General features: G+C 49.8%; 1 protein-coding gene across 1 annotated transcript in view; it reads right to left on the reverse strand.

Annotated features, from left to right (window-relative positions):
- LOC132574914 (zinc finger CCCH domain-containing protein 3-like) overlaps nucleotides 1-13710 on the reverse strand; it is a 173690-nt gene that overhangs the window by 111990 nt on the left and 47990 nt on the right. The window contains exon 2 of the mRNA XM_060243164.1: nucleotides 12244-12429. Within this exon, the coding sequence (XP_060099147.1) occupies nucleotides 12244-12429 (186 nt within the window). The remainder of the gene's footprint in view (nucleotides 1-12243; nucleotides 12430-13710) is intronic.

A 13710-nucleotide genomic window follows, 5' to 3' on the forward strand; every position in this document is an offset into this window, starting at 1 on the left:
CCCCCCTCAAAACAGACACCCTGTGAGCAGTGTTCCCTCTAAGCTGAGTTAGCGTGAGCTAGCTCACAGATTTTTAGCCTCCAGCTCACAGATTTTTGCCTTAGCTCAGGAAAAATAGCCCCAGACCACAATAATTTATGCCATAGCTCACAACTTTAGCTCATAACTTTAATACCAGTAGCTCACCCAGTAGAATTTTTGCTCACAAGACTCTGCAGCTTAGAGGGAACATCGCCTGTGAGGTGGGTGGAGCTGAGAGGGCTCTCACAGAAGCTGCCCTTTCAAGGACAACCTCCATGAAAGCTGTGGCTGACCCAAGGCCATTCCAGCAGCTGCAAGTGGGGGAGTGGGGAACCAAACCCGGTTTTCCCAGATAAGAGAGCTATGGCTGACCCAAGGCCATTCCAGCAGCTGCAAGTGGAGGAGTGGGGAACCAAACCCGGTTTTCCCAGATAAGAGAGCTCTGGCTGACCCAAGGCCATTCCAGCAGCTGCAAGTGGGGGAGTGGGGAACCAAACCCGGTTTTCCCAGATAAGAGAGCTATGGCTGACCCAAGGCCATTCCAGCAGCTGCAAGTGGAGGAGTGGGGAACCAAACCCGGTTTTCCCAGATAAGAGAGCTCTGGCTGACCCAAGGCCATTCCAGCAGCTGCAAGTGGGGGAGTGGGGAAACAAACCCGGTTCTTCCAGATAAAAGTCCGCTCACTTCACCACTACACCAAACTGGCTCTTTTGTAAAATACTTTTATAAGGCAAGCGATAAATGAAAGCACTTCTGGCTGATTAACTGCCCCGTTGATTTGTTAATTAGATTGAAATAAATTTCCTTACTACAAAAGAGGTGAATCTTGGCTTGCCGTTAACAAGGTAAATTGTGAAAGCGACTCCTGATTTTTTTTGGAAGGCTCCTGTTTTGGTAACGCATCAGCGACAAGAGACACTCTGGAAATAAAATTTCAAAAAGTTCCCCTCCTCTTTAGTTTGCGGTTCATCCATTAAAATCCCACCCCTTAATGGTTAAAATGGACACCTACTGATTAACCAATTGCAGCGGATTAATCCAGCAATCCAATGCCAAAAAGCATTGTAAGTTCTAATGCTTAAGCTTAAAGTATTACCCAGAAAGATTTACAACAGTTGAACTTGTATGTATATATATGGAACATGAAAATAAGAATATAAGAACCTAAGAGAAATTATGTTGGATTAGGCCAATGACCCATCCAGTCCAACACTCTGTGTCACACAGTGGCCAAAAAACCCCAGGTGCCATCAGGAGGTCCATCAGTGAGGCCAAGACACTAGTGCCCCCCACTGTGCCCCCCAAGCACCAAGAATACAGAGCATCACTGCCCCAGACATAAGAACATAAGAGAAGCCATGTTGGATCAGGCCAATGGCCCAGCAGTCCAACACTCTGTGTCACACATAAGAACATAAGAGAAGCCCTGTTGGATCAGGCCAATGGCCCATCCAGTCCAACACTCTGTGTCACACATAAGAACCTAAGAGAAGCCATGTTGGATCAGACCAGTGGCCCATCCAGTCCAACACTCTGTGTCACACATAAGAACCTAAGAGAAGCCATGCTGGATCAGGCCAATGGCCCATCCAATCCAACACTCTGTGTCACACATAAGAACATAAGAGAAGCCATGCTGGATCAGGCCAATGGCCCATCCAGTCCAACACTCTGTGTCACATGTAAGAACCTAAGAGAAGCCATGTTGGATTAGGCCAATGGCCCATCCAGTCCGTGTCACATAAGAGAAGCCATGTTGGATCAGGCCAATGGCCCATCCAGTCCCAACACTCTGTCACACAGTGGCCAAAAAACCCCCAGGTGCCATCAGGAGGTCCATCAGTGGGGCCAGGACACTAGAAGCTATCCCACTGTTGCCCCTCCCAAGCACCAAGAATACAGAGCATCACTTGCCCCAGACAGAGAGTTCCAACAATCAAACAAAGCAGTAGACAAGTGGTACCTTTAAGACCAACTAAGTTTTATTCAGAATGTAAGCTTTCGTATGCTCTAAGCAGACTTCATAATAATAATAATAATAATAATAATAATAATAATAACAACAACTTTTTATTTGTATCCCGCCCTCCCCGCAAGCAGGCTCAGGGCGGCTCACAACATGTAAATACAGTGTACAATAAAACCATGCGCAATAATCAATTATAAATTCCAGTTTTAGATTCATGTACGATTTCAGTTATAAAATCATCCTTAAAATCATTAAAATTACATTAGACTTAAGATTATGGTGCTATAATTAAGATCTTTCATAAAATCCAGTGATTAAAACATAAAACATATCCAGCAGGACTTTCTTGGCTCGGTATTAAGAGAAGGCTGTTTTAAAGAGGTGGGTCTTACAGGCCCTGCGGAATTGATCTAAACATCGTAGGGCCTGTACCTCCTCCGGGAGTTGGTTCCACAGTAGGGGGGCCGCTATAGAGAAGGCCCGATCCCGGGGGGACTTCAATCTGGCCTCCCTTGGCCCAGGGATATTCAGCTGGTTCTTTCCAGCTGACCTCAGCGCTCTCTGGGGTTCATATGGGGAGAGACGGCCCCTCAAGTAGGCAGGTCCTCGGCCATATAGGGCTTTAAAGGTGATAACCAGCACTTTGTAACGGACTCCGTATACCACTGGCAGCCAGTGCAGTCCGGAAGGGGGATTTCCCCCCCAAGGGCACCACGGCCCAAGCAAAGGACCTCTGTCTTCGTTGGATTCAACTTCAACCCACTTAGCCTGAGCCAACCTGCCACGGCCTGCAATGCTAAGTCCAGGTTCTCTGGGACGCAGCCAGGCCGGCCGTCCATTAGCAGATAGAGCTGGGTGTCATCTGCATATTGGTGGCACCCGAGCCCAAACCTCCGGGCAATCTGGGCAAGGGGGCGCATGTAGATGTTAAATAACATCGGGGAGAGAACTGCACCTTGTGGCACCCCACACACTAGTGGGTGCCTCTGGGACAGCTCTCCCCCAATTGCCACCCTTTGTCCCCGCCCATCAAGGAAGGAGGAAAGCCAATGCAATGCCAAACCCCTAATCCCTCTGTCAGCTTTGTGCTTTGGATTTCTCTGCCTATAATTGCTGTGATTCTCTTTGTGGATTGCACAATCTCCGGACGGGGGCAGGGGATCCCCTGGTTTGGAGGCCCTCCCCCCACTTCAGGGTCCTCAGAAAGCGGGGGTGGGGGGAGGGAATTGTCTGCTGGGCACTCCATTATTCCCTATGGGAACTGATAATGGAGAATTGATCCTCATATATCTGGGGCTCTGAGGGGGGGGGTGTTTTTTGAGAGAGGCAACAAATTTTCAGCATAGCATCCAGTGCCTCTCCCCAAAATATCCTCCAAGTTTCAAAAAGATTGGACCAGAAGGTCCAATTCTATGAGACCCAAAAGAACGTGCAGAAAAGGGCAACTAGAATGATTAAAGGACAGGAGCACTTTCCCTATGAAGAAAGGTTGAAATGCTTGGGGCTCTTTAGCTTGGAGAAACGTCGACTGCGGGGTGACATGATAGAGGTTTACAAGATTAGGCATGGGATGGAGAAAGTAGAGAAAGAAGTACTTTTCTCCCTTTCTCACAATACAAGAACTCGTGGGCATTCGATGAAATTGCTGAGCAGACAGGTTAAAACGGATAAAAGGAAGTACTTCTTCACCCAAAGGGTGATTAACATGTGGAATTCACTGCCACAGGAGGTGGTGGCGGCCACAAGCATAGCCACCTTCAAGAGGGGTTTAGATAAAAATATGGAGCAGAGGTCCATCAGTGGCTATTAGCCACAGTGTGTGTGTATATAATTTTTTTGGCCACTGTGTGACACAGAGTGTTGGACTGGATGGCCCATTGGCCTGATCTAACATGGCTTCTGTTATGATCTTTCTTATGTGCCCCTATCTGTTATTTCCAATGGAGGGAAGGCACTGTCTTTTTAAATGCGATGGCCAGAACTCCCTTTACAAGTTCAGTGATGCTTGTCGCAACCTTGCTCCTGGCTCCACCCCCAAAGTCTCCTGGCTCCACCCCCCAAAGTCCCCAGAAATTTTTGGAATTGGACTAGGCAACCGTACGTCAAGGGGCACTAGGCCTGGATTGGGAAATGCTTGGAAAGTCTGGGAGGGGGGAGGGACCACAGCTGGAGATAACGCCACAGGGTCCAACCCCCAAAGCCGCTGTTTTCTCCAGGCGAACTGATCTCTGCAGTCTGGAGAGCAACTGCAGCAGTGGGAGTCTCCAGGCACTGCCTAGAAGTGGACTCCACAGCTCTCTCGATCCTTTTGGTACAGCCTGAGGAAAGGGGGAGGGCGTCCTCTGGGAGACAGGCGTCTGTAGCATTAGGATAACAAAGTGATCAATAGCCCCCAAGGGCGCTGGGGGCAAGCATCTCGGTGCCGTTTATTTTATGCTGAGAGTGCTGAAGGTGTTCAAGACTGACGCGACTGCAGCATACGAAGCCACGCTGGTCTGCACTCTCTGCACACCAGCCCGTTCTCCTGCTCTCCTTTGCCTTGCGGTTCGGCCACTGCCAGAGAAAGAGCCTTCTCAGTCGCTGCCCCCCATTGGAGGTCGGAGCCTTGCGGCACCTCGCCCAACAGTTCCACAAGGCCTGGAAGATGACACTTTTCCGGCTCGTCTTCAATTGAAATGCTGATATACGCAGGGGTGGCCAACGGTAGCTCTCTGGATGTTTGTTTTGCCTACAACTTCCCTCAGCCCCAGCCAGCATGGCCGATGTCTGGGGCTGATGGGAGTTGGAGGCAAAAAAACATCTGGAGAGCTACCGTTAGCCACCCCTGCGATATAGTATTAGGAAGAATATCCAGTACTGATGAATATAAGAAGATTTTGTGATATGTGGAGCATTTTGCAAGCCAGTTTGATTGAGAGCCAGTTTGGTGTAGTGGTTAAGTGCGTGGACTCTTATCTGGGAGAATCGGGTTTGATTCCCCACTCCTCCACTTGCACCTGCTGGAATGGCCTTGGGTCAGCCATAGCTCTGGCAGGAGTTGTCCTTGAAAGGGCAGGTTCTGAGAGAGCTCTCTCAGCCCCATCTACTTCGCAGGGTGTCTGTTGTGGGGGAGAAAGGTACAGGAGATTGTAAGCCACTCTGAGATTCAGAGAAAAGGGCAGGGTATAAATCCAATATCATCACCGGGTTTGATTCCCTGCTCCTCCACTCACACCTGCTGGAATGGCCTTGGGTCAGCCATAGCTCCGGCAGAGGTTGTCCTTGAAAGGGCAGCTGTTGTGTGAGTCTTCTCAACCCCACCCACCTCACAGGGTGTCTGTTGTGGGGGAGAAAGGGAAAGGAGGTTGTGAGCCGCTCTGAGACTCTTTGGAGTGGAGGGCGGGATATAAATCCAATATCTTCATCTACCTCACAGGGTGTCTGTTGTGGGGGAGGAAGGGAAAGGAGATTGTGAGCCGCTCTTAGATTCTTCGGAATGGAGGGCGGGATATCAATCCAATATCCATCTACCTCACAGGGTGTCTGTTGTGGGGGGGCGGGGAGGGAAAGGAGATTGTGAGCCAGTCTGAGATTCTTTGAAGTGGAGGGCGGGATATAAATCCAATATCTTCATCTACCTCACAGGGTGTCTGTTGTGGGGGGAGGAAGGGAAAGGAGATTGTGAGCCGCTCTGAGATTCTTTGGAGTGGAGGGCGGGATATAAATCCAATATCCATCTACCTCACAGGGGGTCTGTTGTGGGGGAGGAAGATAAAGGAGATTGTGAACCGCTCTGAGTGGAGGGCGGAATATAAATCCAATGTCTTCAATAAGTATCTGAACACCACTGAACTGAAAGGATATAACGATATTAGCACCGTACGGTTTTAAATTGTTTTAATTAAGGGCTGACCTGATGATATTGCTTAAATGTAATTGTTGGCTGAATTGTTATTGTGATTTTTTTTGGGGGGGGGGGTGAGCCACCCTGAGCCCGCCTCGGCGAGGAGGGCAGGATATAAATCCAATAAACTTCAACTTAACCATGGGAGAAATGTTACAAGCTGGTCTCTGTGGGATGACCTACGATAGCGTGTGGCTTTACGAGGCAATTCAAGACCGGGCCGGGGGGGAGAAAAGAGACCTTGCCAGATCTGTCCTGATGCTTCCCGTTACATTCATCTCCTCCCCCCCCTCCCCACTTTGGGAACACACGCTATGGTTCTGGGCAGGGGTCATTTCACAGAAAAAGAGGTGCTGGACCTCATCAGCACAGCTCATTTGCATATGTCACACACACCCCTGACATCAACGGGGGGCGTACTAAATTATGTCAGCTCAGCATCTACCTTCAAATGCTTCTCGAATTATAATCGGCATCATAAAACCTGGCTCCCATCATACTTTTTAAATGACCTTCTCCTCTGCGGCCTCGGTGGCAGGATGGATATTTCCATCTGTCTGCTTTAGATGTTTTGGGCATTTCCCCCATTTTTGGCGGGGAAAAATATTAGAAAGTTTGTCCCGTCTTGGAAAAAGGAAAGGTCCCCTGTGCAAACACCAGTCGTTTCCGACTCTGGGGTGACGTTGCTGTCACAACATTTTCACGGCAGACTTTTATTGCCTTCCCCAGTCATCTACGCCTTCCCCCCAGCAAGCTGGGGACTCCTTTGACCGACCTCGGAAGGATGGAAGGCTGAGTCAACCTTGAGCTGGCTACCTGAAAACCCAGCTTCCGCCGGGGATCGAAGTCAGGTCAGGTCGTGAGCAGAGCTTAGGACTGCAGCACTTCAACTTTAACACTCTGCACCATGGGCTCTTTGTCCAGTCTTAAAAGTTCAGCAAAATTGGGGGAGGGGATGGGGGGGGGGAGAAAGAGTACAATAAAATTTAGAGGTCCCTGGGAGCTCCTACCCAAAATGAGGCCTGGTTCTGTGTGACCACAGCAAAACTATGGGAGGTGGTATGAGCACAGAATTTAGCTTCAGTTTTCTTGCTTTAAAAATATTTCAAAATCCAAGTTTCTTGTTCTCATGGCTTCCAAGGTATTCTTCAAAATGCACACGTGGGCAGGACATAGTGAAGCTTCAGAATCAGGATAAGAGCAATGGGGAGTGGCATTTCAGCATCCTGCTATGTTCTCCCAATCGCCGTCAAGACCAGTCAAAGGCAATCATGTCAAACTGTTTCAGTGGCAAAAGAAGCTCCTCAACCCAAGTGCGTGCGTAGGGGAGGGACGGTGGCTCAGTGGTAGAGCATCTGCTTGGGGAGCAGAAGGTCCCAGGTTCAATCCCTGGCATCTCCAAAAAAGGGTCCAGGCAAGTAGGTGTGAAAAAACCTCAGCTTGAGACCCCAGAGAGCCGCTGCCAGTCTGAGAAGACAATACTGACTTAGATGGATCGAGGGTCTGATTCAGTAGAAGGCAGCTTCATATGTTCATATGAACATCTGCTTGGTAAGCAGAATAACTCTGGTTCAATTCCCTGCAGCATCCATGTGAAACACCTTTCTCTGCCTGATACCCTGGAACAGGAGTGGCCAAGCTTGCTTAATGTAAGAGCCACATAGCATAAATGTCAGATGTTTGAGAGCTGTAAGAGATGAACGTCAAATGGTTGAGACCGCAAGACATGAATGTCAGATGTTTGAGAAAACGAAGGAAGGAAGGAAGGAAGGAAGGAAGGAAGGAAGGAAGGAAGGAAGGAAGGAAGGAAGGAAAATAGATGGGGAGAGAGATGGAGGTGGAAAGAAAGCAACTTTAACTTAAATGCATTCTCCAAGCTGCTGGCTGGCTTGGTTGCCAGCTGGCCTACTTGGAGAAGAGATTAAAGAGGAAATGTCTTCTCCAAGCCAGCCTGTTACGACTCAGGGGGGTATTACCAAGTGCTGTCATCACTCTGAGTTAAGGGTTCCCCCTTGAGAAGGCCCAGAGTACCCTCCCAAGCCCTTCAGGCCTCTTGTAGCTCAGGCCAAATAATAAGCGTGAGGCCCAGGCAGAGTGAACAACAGCAGCAAAAAGGTTTATTTTAGTGCAATATAAATTAGCAAGGTGCATGAACCAGTAAAAGGGTGAAGGGAAAATAAACAAATGCGTCTATGCAGTCCCTACCTAATACCAACACTCACCCCTTGCCTTGGATGAGGGAACTTTCCCCTGCTTCCAGCTCTCCAGGCACAGCCTACCTCCAGCTCAGCCTTCCAGAGAAAGAACACCCCCCTCTCCCTGCCTGGGCTTGGCCCTTTTATGTCCTCCTCCCAGGCCCCACCCCTCTCTGGGCCAGTTTCCTTCCACAACCTGGCCACCCAATCAGAGGGACAGAACTAGGGTTGCCAAGTCCAATTAAAGAAAAATCTGGGGACTTTGGGGGTGGAGCCAGGTGACTTTGGGGGTGGGGCCAGGAGACATTGGGGGTGGAGCCAGGAACAAGGATGTGACAAGCATAATTGAACTCCAAGGGAGTTCTGGCCATCACATTTAAAGGGACAGCTCACCTTTTTAAATGCCTTTCTTCCATAGGAAATAATTAAGGATAGGGACACCGTCTTTTGGGGCTCATAGAATTGGACCCTCTGGTCCAATCGTTTTGAAACTTGGGGGGTATTTTGGGGAGAGGCACTAGATGCTATACTAAAAATCTGGTGCCTCTACCTCAAAAAATAGCCCCCCCCGAGCCCCCAATACCCACGGATCAATTCCCTATTATTCCCTATGGGAATCGTTCTCCATAGGGAATAACAGAGTACCTAGTAGACATTTCCCTCCCCCCCCCCCGCTTTCTAAAGGGGGGGAGAGCCTCCATACCATGGAATCCCCCCTCCCTGCCCCCACCCTCTCTCACGCACACAAATACTTACTGGGTCTTCTTCCGGAGAACTCTACCTGCTGTGAAAACGAAAGCAAAGAAAGGGAGGGGCCGTTCTCCAAAGCCCTTCCTGTTTCCTGCTTCCTGCCCAGCCTTAAAGGGGCAGACATTTTACAAACTGCTCAGGAGCTAACAGCATGAAGCCTAAAGGTATGTTCTCCCCCCCCCCCGCTTCCCAATTTTTGGAGAGCGGGAGATGAAGCTGGGAACCCAGAAGTCTCCCGCCAGAGCGGGAGGTTTGGGAAGCCTAGACAGAGGGGATTCTGACAGATGTAGGCTTTTCCTAGTAACTCAAAAGCAGGCTTCCCTGGGGCCTGCAGGCCTCACTAGCCTCAGGATCATGACACAGACAATGGGGTGGGGCGGGGGCTTTGAGAGCCACACGATATGTGTGGAAGAGCCACCGCCAGTCTGAATAGCCTGGTCTGATTCAGAAGAAGGCACTTCAGTGTATTTTTGGAGGAGTTGTGGGTCAGCGGTAGAACCTCTGCTCGACCCGCAGAAGGTCCCAGGTTCCGTCCTTGGCCTCCTCGGTTAAAAGGAGTTAGCAGGAGGTGACGGGAATAGGGTTGCCAATCCCCAGGTGGGGGCAGGGGATCCCCTGGTTTGGAGACCCTCCCCCCGCTTCAGGGTCGTCAGAAAGCGGGGGGAGGGGAGGGAAATGTCTGCTGGGAACTCTGTTATTCCCTATGGAGATTTATTCCCATAGAAAATCATGGAGAATTGATCTGCGGGTATCTGGGGCTCTAGGGGGGCTGTTTTTTGGGGTAGAGGCACCAAATTTTCAGTATAGCATCTAGTGCCTCTCTCCAAAATACCTCCCAAGTTTCAAAAAGGTTGGACCAGGGGGCCCAATTCTATGAGCCCCAAAAGAAGGTGCCCCTATCCTTCATTGTTTCCTATGGAAGGAAGGAATTGAAAAGGTGTGCTGTCCCTTTAAATGTGATGGCCAGAACTCTCTTTGGAGTTCAAGTATGCTTGTCACAGCCTTGATCTTGGCTCCACCCCTAATGTCTCCTGGCTCCACCCCCAAAGACCCCAGATATTTCTTGATTTGGACTTGGCAACCCTAAACGGGAAAGACCTTTCCCTGAGACCCTGGAGAGCAGCTGACAGTCTGAGTAGATTATACTTTGACAGAACAATGAACTGGATCCAGTATAAGGCAGCTATGTGTGTGCAGGTGGCCATGGAGCATTTATACGGGTCACAAAACCAGGGCTTTTCTTGAGCAGCAACGCAGTTCCGTCAGGCTTGGTGTTGGGGATGAGGCCCAGGGCTCTTTTCCTAGCAGGAGCTCCTCTGCATATTAGGCTACGCCCCCTGATGTAGCCAATCCTCCTGGAGCTTACAGCAGGCCCCGTGTTAACAGCCCTCTAAGCTTTTGGAGGATTGGCTACAGCAGGGGGGGAGCGTGGCCTAATATTCAGAAGAGCTGCTAGAAAAAAAGCCCTGGCGTGGCCTCATATGCAAATATGTTCCCGCTGGGCTTTTTCTACAAAAGGCCCTACACAAAACAATGGTGATGTCAGGGAGGGCGTGGCCTAATACGCAAATGAGTTCCTGCTGGGCTTTTTCTACCAAAAAAGCCCTGCACAAAATTATAGGCACAGACATTTTTTTTTTGCTGGTGCATAAAATCAGGACTTGCTTTTTTCCCCTCCTTACTGAAACGAAAGGAGCTGCAAACACGCCCATCCACTCAAGTGGGGACCTCATCTAGGAGAGCTCAGTTGCCCACCCAGACGGTGGCCCCCTCCTCTGGCCCTGCAGCTACCAGGAGGCCGAGTTCCAAAGGAGATACGTGACTAAGGCGGCCTTCTCTACAGTTTGGCAAGAGTCATCCGCGGGACAAGAAGATTTACGGCGGCCCCGTCCACCCACAGCCTCTCGGCTGCCCCGAAGCTTCAGCAGCAGATAACCCGATGAAAAATAACCCTCCACACCTTCCTTCCCTCCAGAGGTGGCAACAAGTTAGCAGCTAGTAGGGGACAGAACACGGTGTGATTCCGGCCCCACGGCATGGAGGAAGAGCAAAAACGAGGAGAGCCGGGTGGGGAAATGTCACGCTTCACGGGTCTTCAAAAATCTTTGGTGACAGTTGGGAGTGTTTTCCGACTGCGCTCCCAGGGAGGCCCCAGCACTGCCCAGATGCAGCCTCAGAGAAGCTCTCTCAGCCCCACCTACCTCACAGGGTGGCTGTTGTGGGAGAGGAAGGTGAAGGAGATTGTAAGCCACCCATAAGAACATAAGAGAAGCCATGTTGGATCAGGCCAATGGCCCATCCAGTCAAACACTCTGTGTCACATAAGAACATAAGAGAAGCCATGTTGGATCAGGCCAGTGGCCCCTCCAGTCCAACACTCTGTGTCACATAAGAACATAAGAGAAGCCCCGTTGGATCAGGCCAGTGGCCCCTCCAGTCCAACACTCTGTGTCACATAAGAACATAAGAGAAGCCCCGTTGGATCAGGCCAGTGGCCCCTCCAGTCCAACACTCTGTGTCACATAAGAACATAAGAGAAGCCCCGTTGGATCAGGCCAGTGGCCCCTCCAGTCCAACACTCTGTGTCACATAAGAGAAGCCCTGTTGGATCAGGCCAATGGCCCATCCAGTCCAACACTCTGTGTCACATAAGAACATAAGAGAAGCCCTGTTGGATCAGGCCAGTGGCCCATCCAGTCCAACACTCTGTGTCACATAAGAACATAAGAGAAGCCCCGTTGGATCAGGCCAGTGGCCCCTCCAGTCCAACACTCTGTGTCACATAAGAGAAGCCCTGTTGGATCAGGCCAATGGCCCATCCAGTCCAACACTCTGTGTCACATAAGAACATAAGAGAAGCCCTGTTGGATCAGGCCAGTGGCCCATCCAGTCCAACACTCTGTGTCACATAAGAACATAAGAGAAGCCCTGTTGGATCAGGCCAGTGGCCCATCCAGTCCAACACTCTGTGTCACATAAGAACATAAGAGAAGCCATGCTGGATCAGGCCAATGCCCCATCCAGTCCAACACTCTGTGTCACATAAGAACATAAGAGAAGCCATGCTGGATCAGGCCAGTGGCCCCTCCAGTCCAACACTCCGTGTCACATAAGAACATAAGAGAAGCCATGTTGGATCAGGCCAATAGCCCCTCCAGTCCAACACTCTGTGTCACACAAACTATATAAGACTTAGAACAAAGTTTGAGTCCAATGGCACCTGCGAGACAACAAAGTTTAATTCTGGCTATAAGCTCTGGTGCACGCACACTGAAGTTGCTATGCAGAATAAAACTCCGTTGGTCTTGAAGTTGTCCCTGGATGCAAGCTTCATTGCATTGCTTCAGACCAAGATGGCTGCCCGCCTGGATCTATATACCACTTGGGAAGAGGAGAAAAGGTGGCAGTTCCCCAGGCCTTCTTACCCTGCTCTCTGTTCCGTAAGGCGCACCCCGCTTTGGCGCAGAGCATTCCGGTTGGCAGGAGTCTCTGGGGCTGGGCTGCCGGGCACGGACTTTCCGCTGAAGGTGCTGCAGTTTGCATTTGGCCCCTTTGGGGCAGAAGCCATTCTTGGAGAAGTCCGGGCACACCAGGGTGTGTTTCTTCTTGCACTGAAAGACAAAAATCCCAAGAGTGTCAGAGAGAGATCAGTGTTCTCGTGCAGGCTGACAAATGCTAGCTCTCTAGAATGCTTTCTTCTGGGGATGCTCCAGATTTTGAGCTTGGGCGCCCTTGGGAAGCGCTCATAATAATGCAAGAGATGCCCTGCTGGATCAGGGCAGTGGTCCGTGCAGCCATCGTTGGAAACTAAGACCAATCTGTAGGGGAAAAAGGGGACACCCTGCGTTAAAGCAAAGCTAAGATAGAAGAAATGTCAGGGTGAAACTATTAACACTATTCCATCTAGGGTTGCCAAGTCCTCTGAAGCCCCCAGCGGGGAAGTCTCCTTGCGCACACGATGATGTCACCAGGAAGTGACGTCATTGCGCCAGTGACACTGCATGGTGGCCACTCTAGGCATTCCTGGGAAAACTCCATGGTTTCCCTGGACGCTCTAGGCATCTGGAAGGGGGAAAACTCTATGGTAGTCCTAATTCCATCAAAGCATTTATTACAAGGAAATAAAAATGGGGTGATGAGAAAAACTCTGTAGCCTCTGCTTCTCTAAACGGTTGGTAATAAGAAATACAAGAGTGCACACAGGCACTTTTAACAATCCACCGCTACATCCACGACTGAATTACTTAAGAAATCATTCCTATCAGCTTCATTCCCGCTCCCCCCTGCCCCTCCCCCCCAAAAATACCTGTCCCAGCTTCTTGGGGTCATGGTAGAGAACTCACAGAAAATGTCAACACAGTGTGCGATTGCAATAAAAAAGGCCAACGCCATACTGGGTATTATTAGGAAGGGAATTGAAAACAAACCAGCCAGTATCATAATGCCCCTGTATAAATCGATGGTGCGGTCTCATCTGGAGTACTGTGTGCAGTTCTGGTCACCACACCTCAAAAAGGATATTATAAAATTGGAAAAAAGTGCAGAAAAAGGCAACTAGAATGATTAAAGGTTTAGAACACTTTCCCTATGAAGAAAGGTTAAAACGCTTGGGGCTCTTTAGCTTGGAGAAAAGTCGACTGAGGGGTGACATGATAGATGTTTACAAGATTATGCATGGGATGGAGAGGGTAGACAGAGAAGTCCTTTTCTCCCTTTCTCACAATACAAGAACTCATGGGCATTCGATGAAATTACTGAGCAGTCGGGTTAGAACGGATAAAAGGAAGTCCTTCTTCACCCAAAGGATGATTAACATGTGGAATTCACTGCCACAGGAGGTGTGGAGGCTACAAGCATAGCCAGCTTCAAAAGGAGATTGGATAAAAATGTGG

Source organism: Heteronotia binoei, chromosome 7 (assembly GCF_032191835.1).
Source record: "Heteronotia binoei isolate CCM8104 ecotype False Entrance Well chromosome 7, APGP_CSIRO_Hbin_v1, whole genome shotgun sequence".
NCBI lineage: Eukaryota > Metazoa > Chordata > Lepidosauria > Squamata > Gekkonidae > Heteronotia > Heteronotia binoei.